Source organism: Gracilinanus agilis, chromosome 2, assembly GCF_016433145.1.
Source record: "Gracilinanus agilis isolate LMUSP501 chromosome 2, AgileGrace, whole genome shotgun sequence".
Lineage (NCBI taxonomy): Eukaryota > Metazoa > Chordata > Mammalia > Didelphimorphia > Didelphidae > Gracilinanus > Gracilinanus agilis.
The window spans coordinates 189,535,112-189,557,905 of record NC_058131.1 but is presented as its reverse complement, the minus strand read 5'-3'; the positions used below and the strand labels follow the sequence as shown (position 1 = coordinate 189,557,905).

At 34.8% G+C, this 22,794-nt stretch overlaps 1 protein-coding gene across 1 annotated transcript in view; it reads right to left on the bottom strand.

The window, feature by feature from the left end:
- Nucleotides 1-22,794, bottom strand: part of CSMD1 (CUB and Sushi multiple domains 1) — a 2,120,031-nt gene that overhangs the window by 958,767 nt on the left and 1,138,470 nt on the right. The window contains exon 8 of the mRNA XM_044659558.1: nucleotides 4,452-4,529. Within this exon, the coding sequence (XP_044515493.1) occupies nucleotides 4,452-4,529 (78 nt within the window). The remainder of the gene's footprint in view (nucleotides 1-4,451; nucleotides 4,530-22,794) is intronic.

The window sequence follows — 22,794 nt, the reverse complement described above, 5'->3', positions numbered from 1 at the left end:
TCCTTCCCTTGACACCATATGGTCTCCAGTCTTAGGACTCTACATTTGTTCTTTTCTCTTTCAGGTGGAGGACATAGGAGCCTCCAACTTTGTGAGTTCAAAAAATCAGAAAGGAACTCTGGCATTCCAAATTCCAGAGTGTGAGTTGTTGAGTCAATAGAGCATTAATGACTCAAGGAGAAAAAAATGATTTTCAATAGCTCAGCTTGGTCATGACTGAGAAATGGATTCTCTCAATAGGCATGTCATCATCAACCATGAACTTGGTGGGACCAGTGCTATATAGGAACTGAGCTAAATTCTGAACCTACTTTTCCCAAAGATCCAAGTGACAAAAGAAAAAATATAAGCCAAAGTGTTTGGATAAAATATTTATACAATTATTCTTACTTTATCTTTAAAGTAAATGTTCCTTTGTAAAAGGTAATTGATAGTAAGAGTTTAAATGGAATTAACATCTAGTTATTGGCACCTAGCAATATGTGTCTATGTGTTAGCAATGGGGTTGGGGAAGGAACACCAGCAGGAAGGTTCAAATTGACAGGTTATAATTCTAAGCCAGTGATGGAGACTATTGGACAGTGGGGAAAAGAAACAGAGTACTTTTCTACATTCCATATTTATGATAAAAAATCCCCTCCTTTTAATTTTTATGATTCACCAATTCAAATTAATAATTCTTTGAAATTTATGCCTTTTCTCATTTACCCATATGTTTCCAAGTAATAAGTTGGTAGAATTGTTATAAGTACTAGAAAATTGTACAGGTTTCTGCACCTAACAATTTTGTATTCTCAATTTAATCTGGAATTGGATGTGGTGGGTGTTAGTCTTACCAAACTGATAAAAAATAGTTGAAAAATAAAATAAGTATATTTTAAAGTTGTATGACAAAATGACCTACAGAATAATTAATTTGATATGTTATTCACTTCTATGATTCCTTCTTACTCTAAAAAACATGTTTTTATTCTTCTCCAAATGTTCTTATTACTTATATATAGTTTCCCCATGAGGAAATATATTCACATGATATATATATATATATACACACACGTGTGTGTATTGTATGTATTGTATGTATTCTTTTTACTTGTCTGTGCTATACTAATTAAAGAAAAACTCAAAATAAAGTCTGAGAATTTTCTAAGTGTTGTAAATAAGCAATTTTATGAAGCCATTGAAAATTCAAGTATAATTCTATAGGTTGCTGAGCACTGCTTTTGGATTGAACACAATTCATTTTCCATTTAGTTTACAATATAAGATGTTCACTTTGGTGAATCAATTCCGTTCTCTAATTGTATATCAAAACTATCTAAACAGTAATTTTACTTCCTAGCTGGATTATAATTCAACCTAACCATCTATAATTCATCAGATTACACCTTGTTTTACATTTTTCATAGACCTTTTCTACTTGTTATTTAGAAATTATATATGCAAATGCTGTTTTCAATAAGTGATGAACCACCTCGTTTTACTCCTCATTACAAGTGATGCTTTTCTTCTCAAATATATTTAGACAGCCAGTCTCTTCACAGCAAGCTTTTTGCATAGCATTTTACAAGATATTTTAGCTCCTGCAGTGACAAAGGTCTATTTAGAAACTGCAAGTATAATTTACTAACCTGATTTATGAAGCAATTTATACAATCCAGCATATTTCTACTGTACAGGGGTGGATCTGTTTTGGGAAAGCAAGGATCTGTAACAATTGCACAACTTCAAATTATTTCGTTTTATGATTGGAGGGGGGAACTAGATTGGGTAATTATCCTACATGTTTTATTAAAGCTTTACACAACTGTTAGAAGTTAATGGGGCTGTTATTTTTTTCCTGCTGCCAAAATCTTCTTTATTGTAAGCTTTACTACTTGATTCCAGAAATCTAGCACAGAGAGAAACAGAAATGCCTATCCTGTAAGAATATTACCAATAGCCCTCTATTACTGCATTTTAAGCAAGTCATACATTAAAAATATTAGCAACAATGATCTTGGGGACTAAATATCTCTCATAGTTGCTTTAACAAGATACTGAAGGAATTTGCACTAATATATGATACAGTATGGTACAGAGGAAATATCAAGGACTCTATAGAGTGTGAATACTTAGTTTTGAGCTACACTTATTTAGCTTTCTGAGCAGTTAAGTGGCACAGTGGAGAGAACAGGGGGCCTGGAGTCAGGAAGACCTGAATTCAAATCCAGCCTTAGACTCTATATGACCCTAGAGAAGACACTTGACTCTGTTTGCCTCAGTTTCCTCATCTGTATTATGAATTGGAGAATAATATGGCAAACTATTCCTTCTTCATTGTCAATAATTGGTCATGAAGAGTCAAGCAGTCCTGAAATGAAAGAACAATGGCAAAAAGCTCACTACCTGTGGTATCTTGGGTAAATCCCTAGGCCTCAGTTTCCTTTTCCACAAAATGAGGGAGTTCATCTTGATCGGCTCTAAGTCTTTCTCTGTTATAAGTCTTTGATCCTATGTGACCAAGAGCCAATTCCCAAAAGAAAAGTAGAAAAGACTTTTACCAAAAGCTGCAAATAGCTAACAACAATAGAACTGCTAAATAAAAGGATTCTGAATATTGATCTCACACTCAGAATACTGATAAATTTGAAAAATTTTTATTTTTTAAGGCAGAGAAAGAAGTGTCCAGAACTGTAATTTCATCTAGTTATAGAAAAATCTCTCTACTGATAGAGATCAATAAGTCATCTATAACTTATTTCCTTAGAAAGCTACCTGGAGGCCTGGGAGCATAACCTATCGCAAGCTTACAATTCATTCAACCAGTATGCATGAGGCAAGATTTAAACCCTGGTGTTGTTGACTGCAGGACCATCCCTGTGCCCTCTATGAATGAATGAATGTTAGAACAGTGATTATGTGGTGCTGTTCTAAGTGCTGGGCATACAACTACAAAAAAGCAGTATAAGCTGTGCCCTCCCAAACCATAGATTCAAATGGGGGAAGACAATATTCATAAAGTAGAGCTAAAAGGGCAAAGGAATATGGGGGAAAATGAAAATATTGTGGCATGGTTTGGAAATGGTGGCCAAGAAGTGAAGCAAAGGTGGGGTAAATCTTTACTTATTAGACTCCAGAAGCAAAACCTGAAGTACACAGAGAGGGAGAATAAAAAAAAAAATAGCTGGAGTAGGGATATAAGATCTCTTAGCAAAGATAAGAAGGAGACCAAAAAAATAGTTGGTACTGGAGAGTCTATGGAAGATGTAGACACTGATACAATTTTGATGGAACTTTGAATTATTTCAACTATTCTGGAAATCCATTTGAATTATATATTCATGGTCACTCAACCGTCCAGTAATTTCACTAGTGACATCTATATACAAAAATATTCATAGTCAAGTTTTTCATGTTAGAAAAAAGCAAAACCAACCTGGAATCAAATTGGGTGCCCATCAAATAGGCATTGCTGGCTGAACAAATAATAGTATATGAACATAATGCACTATTATGGCATAATATGAAATGATAATTATGAAGAGTTCTAAGAAACTTAATAACTCTAACATAGATTGAAGCAAAGTACAGGAAGCAGAACCAAGAAACAATTTATATGATGATAATAATTTAAATAAAAACACTAGAAGTCAACTTACTCTAATTAAATGTAATGATTAATTCTGGTACCCTCCTTTCTCTTGGTCCTAAAATTTGGTCTTTTTGAGAGAGAACTATAGGACTATTTGTATGCATAACAATGTTTGTATTCACTTGCTTTGCTGGTAAAGTTTGCTTAAGTCTTTTTCTTTGTTCAAATGGAGAATTTAAGTGTGTGTGTGTGTGTGTATGGTGTCATCACATAATAGAAATTAACAATTTATTTTTAATATTTAGTTATTGTTCAATACACATTTATACAATAAAGATTGACTTAGAAAATTATTTTTCAGCAACTGAATATAGTGTTTTTAAGAATTCTGGCTCAGGATATAATTAAATAACATATGGGTTTTATTTACCTGTTGATCACCACTATTTGACTCATATTGGCCTAATAAAGGAGATTTTATAGGACCACCAATAATCATTTGGATAGCTTAAGATTCGGTTAAAAAAAAAAAAAAAGGTGGACTAGTGTCCAGTGACTTGGGCAAATGTCAATGGCAAACAATGAATTCCCATCTATTTTGTCTGTTTAGTGGACCTTTGTTTCTAAGGAACAGCAAAAAATCCAAAAATGGATTTATAACCAATAAGTCCAGAATGCCTTATTGAGGGTTGCTAAGACAATAGTGACCTGAATTAAAGATTAACTAAATTGTTTTCCTAGTACTATTAACAAAAATTGGTATTATATAGCATTCAATGTTTGTAAAGCATTTTTATGAATTCATATTTTCACTTTCTTTATCCTGTCTTTTTTAACAAATATATACATTTTTGTAAAATAGGAAAAATAGACTTACAGACAGAATTTTTATGATTATTGTCCTTGTTAGGCAGCATCTTGACTCCTCTTGACTTTAGCTCAATTGCCTTTTTCACTGAAAGATAGAAAAATAAGTGTGTCAGCACCAGAATAAGAGTTTGAAATACATACAAATGAACATACATACATTCACATATATAAACACATCACATAATAGCATTTAATCTTCAGTCTAACACAGTTCAAGGATAGTAAAAATCAATCCCAAGACACTAATGATGCAAACAGAATTAAATTAAAGGTCTTCCAAATAACATGGATAAGTCCATCAAACTATAGTCCTTCATTTTGGAATAATAATATACCCATAATAGCAGCAGGAGCTCATCATAAACATACTGTCTCTCTGCTACCTGGAATAGCCCTTTAATGCACATTTTAATTTTATTAAAATAACTATAGATTTATCTTATGAATGTGGGTCTATTTTCTAAAAATCTTCTTTTGGTACTAACCATATTTAATGCGAGAATGTTATCATTACAAAATCTTCCAAAGAACAGTATGAGTCATACCCAAAAATCAGAGTAGTCAATCCCTGACCTGTATACTTGGCTTACATACAAATAGATGCTATGCTTAAGTGACTATTGCCAACTTATTAAAAGTAAATTTGTTCCCTTTCATTTATCTTCTCCTCACTGCAGTCAGTATATATGCTCTTCCTCTGGTCCTAGCATCCAGTTAACTCCTCAAGTCATATCCCAGGAACAATAGTGGGGAGAAATGCAGAATCTATTATGAGGGAATCAGTGATAACTAAAAGGAAAGAGAGGAAAATAGGGGGAAATCTTTGCAACCTTCAATTCTTCCACTAATGACCTCGGGTTTTACCTTTGTTCATAAATACTTTTGTTCCCCAGCAGAGATTATCAGTGAAAATAGGGGATGAGAGAAAAAAGGAGGAAGGAGAGAGGAAAAAATAGAGAAAAGAGAAGATGTATTGGTAATGGTGACAACAATACTGATGGTAGTCATGGTGTGTGAACAGAGGTGGTACTAACAGCTATTATGGTTGTTGGGGTGGTTATGGCAGTAGTAATAGCAGCAGCAGCAGCAGCAGCAGCAGTAGTAGTAGTAGTAGTAATAGTAGTAGTAGTAGTAGTAGTAGTAGTAGTATTCCTCCTCCTTTTCCTGCTATTACTAGTTATAAGTATTAACTCTAAGTAAATGGTGGTAGTAACTAAGGATATTATGGAGACTTGAATGAGTTGTAGAAACTTTTTCCTGGCCTTTTAAATTTGAAATCTGAATGCTTCTTCCCAAATAAATGATGCTGTATCTGATGACTAATGTCTATAGCATGATTAGGCTGCTAGAGATATATAATAAATTACGTAGGATTTAAACATTTTAAATCTCTTTACATATTGATACAATTTTTAATAATTGTTTTCTGACATTTTGTAATTTATAATCTATCCCTCCCTTTCATCCTTCCCCTCTCACCAAGAGAGAAAGTAATATGAAATGGGTTGTGCTTGTGTTATCATATACAAATTTCCATATTCATCATGTTGCGAAAGGAGGCACATATTGCTTATATTAGAGAAAAATTCATGCAGGAAAGGTTTGTTTGTTTCACAGAATGTCTTGAAGGGGCAGCTGGTGGCTCCGTGGATTGAGATCCAGACCCGGAGATGGAAGGTTCTAGGTTCAAATCTGGCCTCAGACACTTCCCAGCTGTGTGACCCTGGACAAGTCACTTAACCCCCCATTGCCTAGCCTTACCACACTTCTGCCTTGGAATAAATACACAGTATTGATTCTAAAATGGAAGATAAGGATTTTAAAAAAAAGTATTGATAACCTAAACACCTATAATAATACTATTTCTATTGACAAAATATATTCCAAGTTTCTAATGACCAATTTGCAAGTAAATGTTTATAATACACTAGAAGAGGGGTCAGCAAACCCAAGCCATGAGGCCAAACTAGCCACTGCTTGGTTTTATGCAGTCTGCAAAACAAAAGTTCACTGGAATGTAAAAAAAATTAAAAAAAACAAGCTATAAGATAGATTTGACCTACAATTTGACATCTATGATACTAGAATGTCAGTTAAAAAGGATCTTTCTGCTAACCTCCATAATGCCATAAGAAAATTAAGGTTGAGAGAAAAAAAAAAAGGAATTCTTCCAAAGTCCCAGAAAAAGTACATGGCAGAAGAGGATTTGACTTCAAATTTTCTGACTCCAGATGTGGTATTCTTTATGTAACTTTACTTGTGGTTGTTTTTGCCATGATTTTCCCCTGTATATTCATAAGCAAAATCTGTATATTAGGAATTAATGGTATTGTCAGACTGGTTTAAAAACAAAACAAAACAAAGCAACAACAGCAACAAAATTAATTCCATCAGTCCTAGAGTTAATTGTTACTTCTATTGCCTTAGAACAGTAATGGGCAAACTATGGGCTGCAGGTCAGATGCAGCCCCTAAAATATTCTATCCCAATGCAGGACATTATTCCTAATCTGATTAATACAATGAGTAGGATACAATACAATGAAACTTCGAAAGAGTTGCCTTTGAAACAGACTGACTGATGAGCATTTCCTTTCCTTTGGTCCCCTCTTTAAAAAGTTTGCCCATCATTGCCTTAGAACATTTCAGCACTTTATGCTTTACAGTAATTATTTTCCCTTTACTATCTCATTTGAACTTTTTTGAAAAAAAGATTAATATATTTTAACATTCATTTATTTTGTTTAAAATTTTTTGAGTTAAAAATTCTCTCCTGCCTTACCATCACTGCCCTATACATTGAGAAGGCAAGAAATCTGATATCAATTAAACATGAGAAATCATGCAAACCCAATTTCCATATTAGCCATGTTCTAAAAAAAAGTAGGTGAGAAAAATATAGTGAGAAAATTATTCTTAAATTTATATTCATACTATGTCAGTTCTTTCTCTGGAAGAGGATGGAATTTTTCATCAATAAATCCCTACAGAATTGTTTTGGATCTTTATGTTGATTTGAATAGCTAAATCATTCATGCTTGATCATCATGTGTTAATTAATTTTCCTGGGTAACAATATTCTCTTGGTTCTGCTAACTTTACTTTGAATCAGTTCACATGTCTTCCCTGTTTTTTCTGAAACCATCTTGCTCCTAATTTCTTATGCCACCAATGTAATCCATCAAATTTATGCACAAGAACTATTCTCCAATTGATGATCATCCCATCAATTTTCCATTCTTTGCCACCACACATACAAAAAAAAAGTCTGCTCTAATTATTTTTAGTAAATAGACTATTTCCATGTTCTTTAATCCATTTAGGATACAGAGTGAGTGTCGTTATCGTATAGTCAAAGTGTGTGTGACTTTTATACAACTCTGGGCTTAGTTCCAAATTGCTCTTCAAAAAGGTTGAAATAGTTCACAACTTTGCCAAGATTAAAATAGTTGTTCTTTAAATGATTGCTAGAATTCACATGTGAATCAATCTGGTTCTGGAAAATTTTTCTTAGGAAGATCATTTATAGTTTGTGTGATTCCTTTTAATAAGATAAAATATTTTAAGTATTTTATTCCTTCTATTAATTTGACCATTTTATATTTTTTGTAAATATTCATCCATTTCACTTAGATTGTAAGATTTATTAGTATATAATTGAGCAACAAAACTCTTAATAATTGTTTAGTTTTTTCCTTGGTGGCATGTTCACCCTTTTAATTTTTTTAAACCTTTACCTTCTGCTTTAGAATCAATACAGTGTATTGGCTCTAAGGTAGAAGAGTAGAAAAGGCTAGGCAATATGGGTTAAATAACTTGCCCAGGGTCACATAACTACAAAGTTTCTGAACCTAGTACCTTCCATCTGCAGGCCTGATTCTCAAATCACTGAAACTACTAGGTGCTCTCAAACCTTTGCATTTTTTTCTTCTGGTTATTTCGATTTCTTTTTTCTTTTCTCTGTATTAATTGATCTTTATGACAGATAACCATAACTATTCCATAGATAAGGAAATTTAGGCACAGTCAAATTTACTGATTACACAGATATTAGCAGAATAGGAATTAAATTTCATGTCACTACCTTCATAGTCCAGAATTCTTTCCACAACATCTTGTTCTATAGCCACATTTCCAACAATGTGTCTATTCTGCAGAGAACATATGCTGAACCAGACAAATAATTATTTTTTTTCTCCTAAATCTGTTTATTTGCTTGACTTTGTAGCTAGCAACTATGGCACTGCCATTCAACTGGTCTTCCACATTTAAAGCATCATGATAATCTTTGACTCTTAACAAATCTAAACAATTATCCATTATGAGAGCACTTTAAACAACCTTAAGATTTATTTCCTTATTTTTATTCATACCATTTCACACTTCCCCCATTCGAGGTCCACATTGGTACTCAGTTGAGCTTCTGAACAATTATTGCAGCAGCCTCCTAATAAGTTTTCTTGCTACCATTCTCCTCTCACTATTATGCATTCTTTATATTACTGCAATAATTTAAAATATATATATATATAATACATATACACATATATATGTACATGTATGCACAAATCTCATCTTGTTATTGCTTTGCCCCCAAATCTTTTTACTAAATATTAAAAAGTGTCCAGACTTCTTTCTTGATATACGTAGCTTTTTACTATATGGCATCCCTTTATTTTTTTTGGCCTTTTCCCACATTACTTTTACTCATATCCTATTAAATGTCTACTTGAATTCTGGAAATGCCCTGTTTTGTTTTTGTTTTTTCTTTTTAAAACTCTATACATTTCCTCATGCTGTTCCCAGGACCAAGAGTGCCTTCTTTCCCACACTTTGCCTAATTAATTTCTATCTACTATTGAGACCACTCTAAAGTCACTTTCTTCATTAAGGCTTCCTCAATTCCTTAACCCAGTAAGGAACCCTTGTTAACTGATTTATCTAACTGAGTTAGACAATAGACAGAGAGCCTGTTGCCCATTACTGGTCTTTTCAACTTGATAGGAACAGACAGGGCTTTTTCTCTTTTTATGTAGTCTTTGAGAACTCAACATCTTTTCAAAATAACAAATTATTTAGAACTTTAAAAGATAATTTCTATTATTTGTTTCTAATTATCTGCCTGCTTCCTCACACTGAAATAATTTTATCTTAAAATTACTCAGGAGAAATGAGTCAGATGCACTATCTAAATAGGGAAAATAAAATCAAAGGCAATTAATAAAGGACATAAAACTCAAAGAACGTATCACGGAGTAACAGTGAGACCCCATAGTAGCCAAATCACATAAACTATGCCTGTGTCCCTACAGATGGTATTAACAGTATCTAAATTTATGGGCGTCACTTATGAGAGTCTAAAAAGGGAATAGATTCTGTAATTTCCCAAAAGGTATGTTCTTCTATGTAGCTTAATGTATTTAGCACTGATTTTTCTCAAGTGGAGTTTTTTTTTTTTTAGTTAGAAAGAGGAGTATGTTTTATCAGATTCTACTCTAAATTTATTTTCTTTAACAGAACCTGCTTCGGGCACACATGATATTGACTTTGGGCTTGTTTTCTATACTCTTCCATTGTCCATCCCTTCTCTACCTCTCCACTAAAATCTGCCTTCAAAGTTCCTATCATAACCATGAAGTCTAGACTGGGTAAGAGAAAAACTCTGACTGCAGGCCCTAAGAGTATAATCCAAGGATAAGCCTAGTTAAGTGTGAAGAGGCTCATTGCCAAGAGGCTGGCTGCCAATAGACGGATTGGTTCAGTTACAAAGACCCATAAAACTGTCTGCTAAGGAGAAGAGGAAGTGTACTCTATCGTGAAGAGGAAACCTTGCCAAAGAAACTATAGATCTTTTAACATTTGAAGTATTTTTACTCACTCCATCCACTGGACATAAACCTCCCCACCCAAACCCCACTTTAATTCAGTGGTTAGTAAAGCTTTCTCCCATCCAAAATTTACACTCCTGATGGGATCACACATCTGAGGGACAAATAAATAGGGCACTGAACTTGGAGTCAAGAAGATTGTTTTTAAATCTGTCCACACACCTTTATTAGCTCTATGACTTTTGGCAAGACATTTAACCTCTGTCTGCTTCACTGTCCTCATCTGTAAAATGGAAATAATAGCATCTACCTTTTAGGGTTATGTGGATAAAATCAATTAACGTTTGTAGCTTGCTTTGTGAAATGTACAGTTATAAATACTAGTTATGATGATGAAGAGAATGATGGTGAGATTCATTTACGTTAAAGTCAGTAATTGATTTAAGTGTACTGTTATCTATTGACCACTTTCTTGAAGGGTAGCCTTATAACAATGAGTGATGGGGATGTTCAAGGAGCCGGCTGAGACATTTCTCTGAGCTGTAATGCTGCATAAAGTTGAAAATTTTAAAAAGGATTTCAAGAGGTAAATCAACAGATGCAACAATCATATGAATATATGAGTTACCCTGATTCTCACTCATATTTCTTTTGTCCATTCACTTTTCCATGAGCCTCTCCTTTGGCCATAAATATTTTCTTTGCATGTACTCTTTCTACAGGTGCTTCTTCGCTACTCATGCTTAGTACATGAATTTGTTCTTCTACCAGTGGTATGGTAACCTTTGGGAGATTGTATCTTGGGTATATGAAATGGATTTCTCTTGTCATTTTTTTTTCACTCTGCTGTTTAATTAAACATTAGGTATTTCGAACTAATATGTCTTCTGGTTGTTGTTACTGAGATAAAAACAACCTGGATCTAGCATAGACGTGGGAAAATTGATTATATCCTCAGCAAAAATGACTTCACTTTTCGGTATCTTTATTTTCTAATCTTATTTTGAAAAATATTTTTTATTTTTTACTGTTCTACTTAACAATCAATAAAATATCATAATTATTATTATTTTAAAATTTTATCTTTATTTTATTCCAGGAACAAATTTATATATGTTTTTCAAAGTTACAAGATTTATGTTGTCTCTTCCCTCCCCCCGCCCCAGAGCTGACAAGCAATTCCACTGGGTTATATATGTATTATCACTCAAAACCTATTTCCATATTCATTTTTGTAAGAGAGTAATCTTATAAAACCAAAGCCCCAAACCATATACCCAAGTAAACGTGATAAATCATGTTTTCATTTTCACATAATCCTTATTATTAACATGAATTTGCTAACCTGCAACACAAATTTTCTCATTATGAAACAAAATAAATTGTGAAAAATGTGTGTTTCAAGCTCTCAGTTCTTTTTATCTTTGTATTAGTAGGGAATATACATGCTATTATTGGGTTTTTCTTGTTGTTGTTGCTGCTTCTTTAATAGTATTTCAACTAACTAATGTGTAACTATATTTTTTTTTTACATTTTTAAACCCTTAACTTCTGTGTATTGGCTCCTAGGTGGAAGAGTGGTAAGGGTGGGCAATGGCGGTCAAGTGACTTCCCCAGGGTCACACAGCTGGGAAGTGTCTGAGGCCGGATTTGAACCTAGGACCTCCTGTCTCTAGGCCTGGCTCTCAATCCACTGAGCTACCCAGCTGCCCCTCTGTAACTATTTTTTAAAAGTATTTAATGACCACATTAGTAGGTCCAATTATAATGTCTTTCCTCCTAAGAAATTTTAAAAATATTTATTTTTTAGTATTATTCCTGTTTTCCATTTTATTATATCCTTAAAAGTTCAAATCTCTTCATATTTCAAGTAAACTATGTTTCTCAGCTATAATAATTTACCCATTTGATGGGCATTTGACTCATTATTTAATTAAATGAATCATACCTTCTTTAGAACTAACATAATCTTTACTTCCTCACTGTCATTTAATATCATTATTAAGCTATAAAGCTACCACTACAATTCTCTAACCCAAAGATATTAAGAAAATATTTATGTACAAAAATATTTATAGCAGGTTTTTGTGGTGGCAAAGAAGTAGGGAATGAAGAGATGTCCATCGAGTGGAAAATTGCTGAACAAGTTGTGGTATATACTAGTAATAGTCTACTAGTGTGTCATAAAAAATGACAAACAAGATGATCACACACAAAAAAAAAAAAACAACAAAAAAACAACACCCTGGAAAGACTCAAATGAAGTGATACAAAGTGAAGTGAGCAGAATCAGGAGAATATTGTACACAACAATAATATATGATGATCAACTGTAATAGACTTAACTATTATCAACAAGGCAAGAATCCAGGACAACTCCAAGAGACTCATGGCAATAAAAGGATATCTACCCCCAAACAAGGGACAGAGTTCAAAATCAAATAGCAAAACATCATTCTTTACATTATTTCCTCCAAGAAGTTTTCTCTAGTATAAGCAATATGCATCTTATTTCAGAACATGATAAACATGGAAATATGTGATATATCATAACATATGTACAACTTATATCACCTGCCTTCTTAGTAAGGGGTGTGAGGGTAAAGGGAGAGAGAGAAAAAAAATTTAAAAATATTAGGAAAAATTTTAAAAATTATATTAACATGTAATCTGGAAAAAATTTTAATGGCTATAATAAAAAATTATAAAGATTATTTTATCTATCATTTTAAATTGTTATATAAATATTCATTTCCACTTCTTCTCAATTCCCTACCCTGTTTCCAAAATGTTTGTCAAAAATTCATCTTGATAGGACTCTGTTACCTTACAAAGCCAAAGGATAGTTATAGCACAATAAATACTATCAGGAAACAAAAAATTTAAGTTGGTTTAAGTTGACTTTAATAAGTACATTCTGACTATTAGACAATATGTTCTGCTTTTTTTCAGTGATTATAGTCAAGAATTTTGTTATTTAGCTGTAAACAGTTTAGGATTAGAGCTTCTGAATTTGATTTAGTAATGATACACTATTTCACTTTCTGAAAGTTATTCTTTTTTTGTTTTCCTTTTTTAGTTAGTTTTTTTTTTTTTGTTTTTACCTCCCATAGATAACTAGAGACCAAAGGTATATAGGTTTGGGGGAAAGTATGGGTGATTTGAGGACAATGAAACATTAAGTAAGAGGGTTGACTGAATCCACGTATAAAACAAAATGATGAAAAGTCATTAAAGCCTTCACATTCTTGCCTAGTGCCAACATTTGATTTTTCTTCTATTAGAGAGTTATTAAATAGTTGCAGAACCAGGTTAGGAGACTGGGGAAAAACAAAACAAAATAAAACAAAACATGAACCCATCTAAAAATGCTTCAATTTCTCTAATCTTTCTTCCTGTAAAATCATTTCTTTAATATGTAGATTTCCCTGCTGAGCAACATTTTACCTTCTAATCCTCCATATTTGTCTCCCTCGGGCTATCAGAGGAGACTTATCATACTTGTCTTATACTCATCTTGCAAGAAGAATATGAAAGAACAGGAAAAAAAACACACCATGTCGGAAATAAGAATCTTAAGTTGTAATAGAAACTATGTTTAAACTTGAAGCTAAAAAAAAATTACATAATTTGAAATTGGAAGGGACCTAAGGGGCATTCAATTGAAATCCCAAACCAAAATAGATTTCTATTATAATGTCTTTGAAAAATGGTTGCCACTGGTTGTGACCCATTATACTTTTGTACAGCTTTGTTGTTCTTGTTGTTCTTATTGTTTTGCTTTATGTTTTCATTAAACTTGATGCTTTGCAAATTTCACCCATTATTCTTACTTCATTTCCTTGGGCCAAACAGAAACAGTCTTCTACATGATAGACCTTCAAATACTTGAAGACAACTATTTTGCTTCAACTATTATACTTTTTGTTTCCAATCTAAACATCTTCCAATTCCTTCAACCAGTCCTCAAGTGCCTTGAATCAAATCATTTAAATTCTCTGAGTTTCATTAGCAATAAAGCTTTCTCGTGTTCTCTCATATTTTAAAGTTTTTCCTCTCCCTTATCTCTTACAACTATCCATTTCCAAGTCCTTTGGATATCCTCTCCATACAATCTCCCATATCGGTCCCCAGATATTTGTTGCCACTGCCATCAGGGTCATGGTCTCCTGCCTGCATTACAATAGCATCAGAACAGGTCTTCCACCCTCCATTCTTTCTTACCTCCCTTCTGCCCTTAATATTATTATGCAAATAATCGTTATTTCACATGCAGTATAACTGCTCATGTGTATCATCTACTGAAAAAAAATCTTATGATTATTTTCTCCCAAATAAAGTTCAACTCTTTTCCTGACAGTCTTTTTACTACCATGTCTTTCCAGTCTTATACTTTTTTCCATTTATTCTGTTAGAATGTAAGGTCCATAAAGGGGTAGTAGCTATGTTACTTAAACTTTACATCTTTACACTTTATATTTGTGTGTATGTATGTATGTGTGTATGTATGTGTATATATATATATATCCTCTTCAGGTAAAGCTTTAGACAAACAGCACTACTCTCTGTGCTCTTACTATACCCTAGATTTGTTCCTTTCATGATTTTGTTTCAATTATTTTCTATATGTTGAGTGTTGACCATGTCTTTCTTTTTTCTTTAATTTCCTATTCATCATTTGAAACCCATTTTGAAGGAACAGGTGGGTAGCTCAGAGGATAGAGTGAGGGGCTTCAAGCCTGGAGGTCCTGGGCTCAAATGTGGCCTCAGATACTTCCCACCTAGGTGACCCTGGGCAAGTCACTTAACCCCAATTAGCTACCCTTACCACTCTTCTGCCTTGGAACTGTTACTCAATAATCAATTCTAAGACAGAAGTTAAGGGTTCAATTTTTTAATATGTAATAAAATAAACCCATTTCAAAGGCTACCTTTCCCATGAAGAACTCCTTGATTTTCCCAATTGGGGAACTACTTACTCTCTTTTTTTCTTTCTTTTTTAAACTACCTACTCCCTTGCTAGTCACATCCTACATTATTTTACAGTGCTTTGATGCATTTATCATATAATACTATGAATTATAGCTAGTTTATATCTTCTCTATATATTAGATCCAAGTTTCATGAGAGAAGGGACTGTTGCTTACCTAACCCTTTTATGTCTCACATTGTATTGGGTAGGTGCTGCACCTTGCAGGTACTTAATGCTGAATTTCCTCATCTGTAAAATTAGACATTTGGAGTCTCATTTTAGGGATTTTCTGGGTCTGAAAATCTGAGACTTCATTTGTTCTTTATGAAGGATGCAATCAATTTCAATTTGTGTTTCCTAAAGTTGTTTTGATCAATTTAAGAAATAAAGGGTAAATTCAGTCATGCACACAGTCACTTGCATACAGCAGTAATTACTCTATGACCTTGGGTTGGCTTTCCCTAACTTCCTCTAGAAATTGTCCACTAACGGGAAACTGGGGAAGGTAGCTGAGGCCCCACTGGAACAGTTAAGCAAATCCCTGCATTTCTTCCCACCTATTTATCCATCCACCCCTTCAGCCCCAATAAGCATTTTACTTTCAACCAACTCTAACTTTTTCTTTAAGTTTTTCCACAGATAAAAGTGTCCCTTTTCTGCTCTCAGACTGGTTGAAGAATAGCAATGAGGCCAACAATAAGCATCTCTAGCCTGTCTCTAGAAACAAACTTCTTTGATGCCTGCTCCAGTAAGACTCTATTCACTGGAGAGTGGTGCTCTCTAGGGGAACACAGCTCTACACCATAGGATAGAAATCAGTCCTGGTGACAGAAGTCTTCATTCTTTCATCTTATGAAGAATAAAACCACATTTCTCATCCCTGAACTATCAGGAAACTGAAATGATTTCTGGTGCCAGGAATATAAACTAGGTCTTGTGAGAATTCATGAGGAAAAGTTGTCTTAAATATATAGAAAAGTAGCAAGTAGCTGCATGAATTCCTTGTAGTTTCAATGTAGGTTTCTTCTAAATAACTCAAACATTGGGTTAATCATTCTTAGTATAGTTGCTATTTGGAGGGAGTAGAATTATAAATACATATGTATGTATGTGTATATATGTGCATATATATACACATATATGTCACATGATTTTAATTATATTCAGTAATCTATTATCTTTTAAATAATTTTAATTGCTTTGCTTAAAATAATGATAACACTATTGACCAACCATTCCTGAGCATTGGCTTTTAGCTGCTGTTTTTTAGTAATGGAGAATGAATTAGGATTGATATAGCCATAACTTCTTTTCAGCCTCCTTAACCGATGGCACTAATTTACAAAATATTTTTATTGGGCTTAGGAGTAAAGGCTATGCCTAGAGAATATAACAAAGGCAATGGGCCTGTGAAGAAGGAGAACCTATGACCTCAGTCTCATTAACTTGCTGCTCCAGTCAACTGAGCTAAATAGAGATGGATCTTTTTTTTTTTTCTTGAAAAATGAGAGAATGTGAGAGAAGTACATATTTAGGATTTGGCTGCTTAGAAATGCATGTTTCTTCTTGGTTTTATTTTTGTCCTTTTAGTTTAGAGACCAGAGATTGACTCCACAGGAAAAAAACCCACTAAATTAGAATGAGTAAACTTGGATTCAGATGCGAACTCTGTTGCTTACTACTAATGTCTTATTGCCTTCTGTTTTAAATAATCCATCATCATTTTATTTTTCCCCTTAATATTTTGTTTTAAGTAGTTGTATATAAACATATATTCTTCACATAAGTAGGAAAGTATAAAAGATAGATGATAGATTTCTTCCTGTGAGGAAGATTGAAACCCAACTCATACCTTCTAATCTTGTGTGATTCTTATTCACAACCTTAAGAAAATCCTGTATAGTTTATCTATGCAATTTGTTAGAGCCTTTTCTATTTTCTAAAAGTATTTTAAAGCTAATTTTTTTAAAAAGCCTTACCTTCCATCTTAGAATCAATACTGTATATTGATTCCAAGGCAGAAAAGTGGTAAGGACTTGGTGATGGGGGTTAAGTGACTTGCCTAGGGTCACATAGCGAGGAAGTTTTTGAGGCCAGATTTGAACCCAGGACCTCCTGTCTCTAGGTCTGGCTCCCAATCCCCAAAGCCACATAGCTGCCCTCTACAGTTAACCTTTTAAGAATGAACTGTCAATTTTTAATTTCTGACTTTCATCATGGAACCAGTTTACATCCTATTTTAGTTATGAATTCCCCAAATGATATTTCATTCCACTTCTTACAGGCAAGTTATTATTGATAATATACAATAGTCTTCTCATGCTAATGCCTGTATGGTAGTATGGTGGTATGGGGATAAGATGCTGGTCTTGAAATCGGGTAGAACTGGATTAATATTCTGTCCCAGATATGTATTAATTATGTGATCCTGCTCCCCAAGACTCAGACAAAAATAATAGCTCATGCAAAATAAAAAGGACCTTGTGATTTACACTCTTTCCATACCATAGCTTCTGGGACAGGTTGTAGATTTTCCTGATTTAAAGAGGGAATTGAGTCTCAGAGAGGTTATGTAACTTTCCCAGTCACACATAGCAAGTGTTAGAGCTAGGATTCAAAAGCAGGGTGCTACCCCTACCGCACCAGTGTGCTACTAACAGGACCTGTCCTAGTTTGAATTATATAGAAGATGTGACTTGCAATATAATTTGAGCACATAGTAGGTCCCCCTTATAATCTCCCCCTCTCCATATTTCACCATTCAGTCTAAATAAGTCTATCGTTCATCTACTTGTCAACTATAATTTCTCCAGGGAGATGTAAACTGGTAATTATTTAAGGTATTATAGTTCCCAGGGTTAGGTTCTTTTTAACAGGAGACTAGGATACCAAAAGGTACAAGAACCCAAAGTTTGAAATATTAAGCCTGGTGCTAGGTAGTGAGAGGAGGCCAATTTTCTTTCCTCTAATCTCACCAAAAGGCATTATCTACCTACTCACAAATGTTGGCCCTGAATACAACATGGCAATTCACAGCCCAATTTATATTGCAAGTCACATTTCACTCAGATTTTTGCCAAGGAACAGTACCTCTTTGGGTAGTAGCTGTTCAGAATTAATGAATTTTATCAACAATCCATCCTCAATGTTCTTGCTGCCTGATGCAGTGGAAAGAACCCAGGACGTGATATCAGAGGATTGAGGTTTCAATCCTACTCTTGCCATTTAAGAATGTAACTGAGGCCAAGTCTTGTCACCTCTCTGGACTTGGTGGGAAAATGAGCTTTGTGATGGGGGAGTGAATGCTGATTCTTTTCCAAAGAACTGCAACTCAGACCTCTTCATCTTAAGGAATAAAAGGGTTTATTCAAGGAAGTTACAGATAGTGTATAGCCAGGGGGATGAAAAAAAGCACAAGCAGGTTTTCAAGTGACTGGTTTTATTATGGTTCTAGGGTATCACCTCCTTACATTCTGAGAATTCTCCACCTTCCCTCAAATTATTTCTTCCCTGAGCATTCCAGTGGACATTGCAGGGGAAAGGGAAGGAATGCAAAGAACTCCTAGTGCTCCTGGGTGATGTTTGCTCCAAAGTCCTGTTTCTTAAGCTTTCAAGATTGTTTTAGGTGCCTACATTTCCCTTCTCAGGTTTGCAAACTCTTATCAGAGAGAATAAAGTTATAACATCCTTCAAGTTAGCTCTGGTGCTCCCCCATCCCTTTAGGTTTGGCCTTGGAATGCAAGTTCTTATCACCTGGAAGTAGCTGGGAAAGTACAGGATGACATATACGCTTCTACTAACTAGTAAAAAGCGCGAGATCTAAAAGTGCCTTTAAAGAAAAAGGATTACAAAGTATATCTGATATTTTAAAGCACCATTTACCACTGTCAACCCTCATCATAGACCACAGTTTCTTCACTTTTGAAGTGCCAGGGTCAGATTAAATGTCTTCTCTGCTACCCTTATAGCTTTAAATCTCTGATCTTAGATCTAAGGGGAGGTGAGGGCAGAGGGAATAAACACTTCTGGAGTCATATATCATAATATAGATGTTCCAAGAACATTACTTGTCAGGACTATGAGAATATGGACTCATTCTTTACTGGTGCATTTCTTTGTGAACAACTAGTTCTCAGAAATGTGGACAAAACCTCAAGTTCACAGTTTGGAGCTACATCATGGACATTGGAAAAGCTCACAGAAGATATGCAGCCAAAACTTTGGTGAAGAAATTGCTGAAGAGAGAAGTTAAGTGAATTGTTCAAGGTCATACAGACAGTAAATGTCCAAGCTGGAACCTGGTTTCAGATTCTCTGACCAGATCCAGCATCCTTACTTCCAGTCGTGCTACTTCCCTAGGTTAGCATGTTAAACGACAGGAACATGAGCAGAGTGCCATGCTACTTCCCTAGGTTAGTATGTTAAATGAGAGGAACATGAGCAGAGGGGTAATTTGTTAAATCATATTAACCTAGAGATGAAATCAGTGTAGAAATAGAAGGACAAGTGGGTTTGAAGGCAAATTAAGAACAAACAAACACCATTTTCACAGGGTGACTATGGACACAAAATTATTAGGGCATTTCTACAGGTGATGAGCTTCTCTATCATCTACCATAATAAGGTTTGTCCTGGGAAGTGTGGAAAATTAACATTGAATTGTAATATTTTTTATATGAAATCTTTATTAAACCTCAGATTTTGAAGTTCAGTCAGCTTCTAAGCTAAAGTAATTTACTCCCAGACCTCAAGCCATCTCATTGGGCTGGCTCTTGTTATAGGCCTGATAGAGATCTGTTCCTTACTTATCTATAAACAAGAACTCTCTCAGTTAAGAAAGGTCAGCAACCTCTAGCAGCCATGTTGGACTACAATGACCCAGTTTCATGGTGAAGAGAAAGGGACATATTGGCATCCTTCCTGTTATCAGGGGATTAAGCTTGTAGGGTAATAAACTGGTTATAATAGGGAAATTAAGGCTGGAGGTAAGGTTGTAATAGGGGATAAAGCAGGTAAGGAACTAAAGGTAGTGTGGATAAGGATAGTACAATGGATAGGGGTTTGTGGATCCCTAAGGCAGTAAAATGGATGAGGAGGGTACAATAGTGAAGGTGATAAATTGAGGTGGTAGGAGAAGTAAGGGAATGACTGAGTTTAGGGAATATAAACAAGGAGGTATAAAGAGTTGCAAGGGAGAGGATGAGGTATTATGGGCAGGCAGCTGTAGCCTGGGAAACACAGGATGGGTACACAGGTTTGAGACAGAGACACTGAAGGGAAACAAACTGAGCCCTTCAGGTAGGAAGGGCACTTCTACAGACAAAGGTTGGGGCCAGCCAGAAATGGCTTGAAACTGACTAGAGGGCTTTCTAGTCAGTTTCTCAGGTTGACAAAGGAAGAGTCCAGAGGAAGTATTGAGATTATACTTCCTCCAAAATGGATGCCTCCAATTCCTTTCAGGACCCAGAGACAACATTATTCCTTTCTCTCCTTCTCCCTCTCTTATCAATCAACTAATGAACTAGCTAAAGGTTTGATTAAGTGACAAACAGGGTTTATTGAGTTTTAGTGTTGATTGGAAGGGATGGAGGGATACAAGGTAACTCTAACAGCTGCCTAGAGGAAGTTTCAGGTGGGGGAGGGAGACAGAAATGTGAGACTGAGAAAGGACCTGCCTAACTCAGCCCAAAGAGGTTTTGTAGCCTATAGGGTTAGGAAAGTTGGATATAGTGATTCAAGAGATAATTTGTAACAAGGGTAATACCTATTTGACTAAAGGGAAACTAAATCTACCAAGTTTGAAAGCTACCACCCAGATCCAACCTCCTTTCAAAATCTCACAGAAATTCAGGAAAGGAAAATGATGATTTGGAATAGGGAAGGTTAGGGAGATCCAAAGGATATAAATAGTTAAGCTAACAAATTTTAAGAGAAAAGCTGCAGAATATAGGCCAGGTTTTCAGTCCAAAGATAGAGCTCAATTGACCCTCCTACTCTCATGGAGTCTCCAGGGTCAACTGTTCCTCCTCAGGATTCTAAACCCTTTTCAACTGTCAGAAACTCTGCAGTAAGGCTTTTCAGGGCTAATATGCACCCTTTTTTGCACTACACTCCTGATACTACAAAGACCTGCTTATTCCAGCAACAATGTAAAGAGGGAAGAGTTGTGCTTTTTAAGTCTACCTCCTAAATGGCTAGTTAGCAGTCAGAGATTTCTTAGGATGTCCAGGGGAGGGACTGAGTGGTGAGGTCACATACATTTAAAAAAAATAATATGGTTCATTAAGTCCTGGAAAGCTACAAAGCACCTTAAGTAAGACATATAACTACTCAAAAAATTTTGGTCTGATTACCTACAAAGGTTAAAACACAACAGCTAAATGTGAATGAAAAGTACCTTTGTCTAGAATCTGGTACATAGTAGGATAGGCAACCTTATAGAGCTCAACACTCAGTTTCTCATTTGGGACTTAAACTTTATATTAGATGAGTAAATTAATACATTTATTTTGTGCCTACTATGTGGCAATTATTCTACCAAGCATGGGGGATCTAAATACAAAAACAATATATTCCTTTCCCTCAAGGAATTTAATTTTTTGTTTGTTTTTTAATGAGGGAGACTTTATCATTGTTATTTTTCATTGCTGTTCAACTCTTCATGACTCCATGGACCATAACAGACTAGATCCTTCTCTCCTCCACTATCTCCCAAAGTCTGTAAAAGCTCATTTTTGTTGCTTCTATAATCTATTCATGTCATCTTCTGCTGCCCTCTTCTCCTTTTGTCTTTAATCTTTCCAAAAATGAGTATCTATTCTGATAAGTTCTGTCTTATTATATGGTCAAGTTTTAAAGCAGCAGTATTTGTCCTTTCAAGGACCAGTCTGAATTGATTTCTTTAAGTGTTGATTGATTTGATCTTCTTGCTGCCATTGGGAATCTCAAAAATCTTCTCCAGCACCACAATTCAAGTGTTGATTCTGCAGTGTTCATCTTTTCTTCATAATCTAACTCCTACCACAAATAGCAACTGTAGCCAAGAAGTTAAAAGATGTCTTATCTTCGGCAGGAAAGCTATAGCATGTATGGATGTGTACCAAATAGCAGAGGTATCACGTTGCCAACAAATATCCATATAATCAAAGCTATGGTTTTTCCAGTTGCAAACCATAGCTTTGATTATATGGATATTTGTTGCTATTTGTAGTAATCTTTGAGCCCACAAATATAAAATATGCAAGCTAGGTGGTATAGTTCATAGGGTGCTGGACCTGGAGTGAGGAAGACCTAAGCTCAAATATGATTTCTGAAACTTATTAGTTGTGTAACCCCAGGCAAGTCACTTAACTCTATTTGCCCCTTTTTCCTCTTGTGTAAAATGAGTTGGAGAAGGAAATGGCAAATCATTCCAATATCTCCTACCAAGAAAACTTGGTCAGCAAGAGTCAGGCATAACCAAAATGAACAAAAACAACACACACATACCAGAAAGAGAGAGAGAAAGAGAGAGAGAGAGAGAGAGAGAGAGAGAGAGAGAGAGAGAGAGAG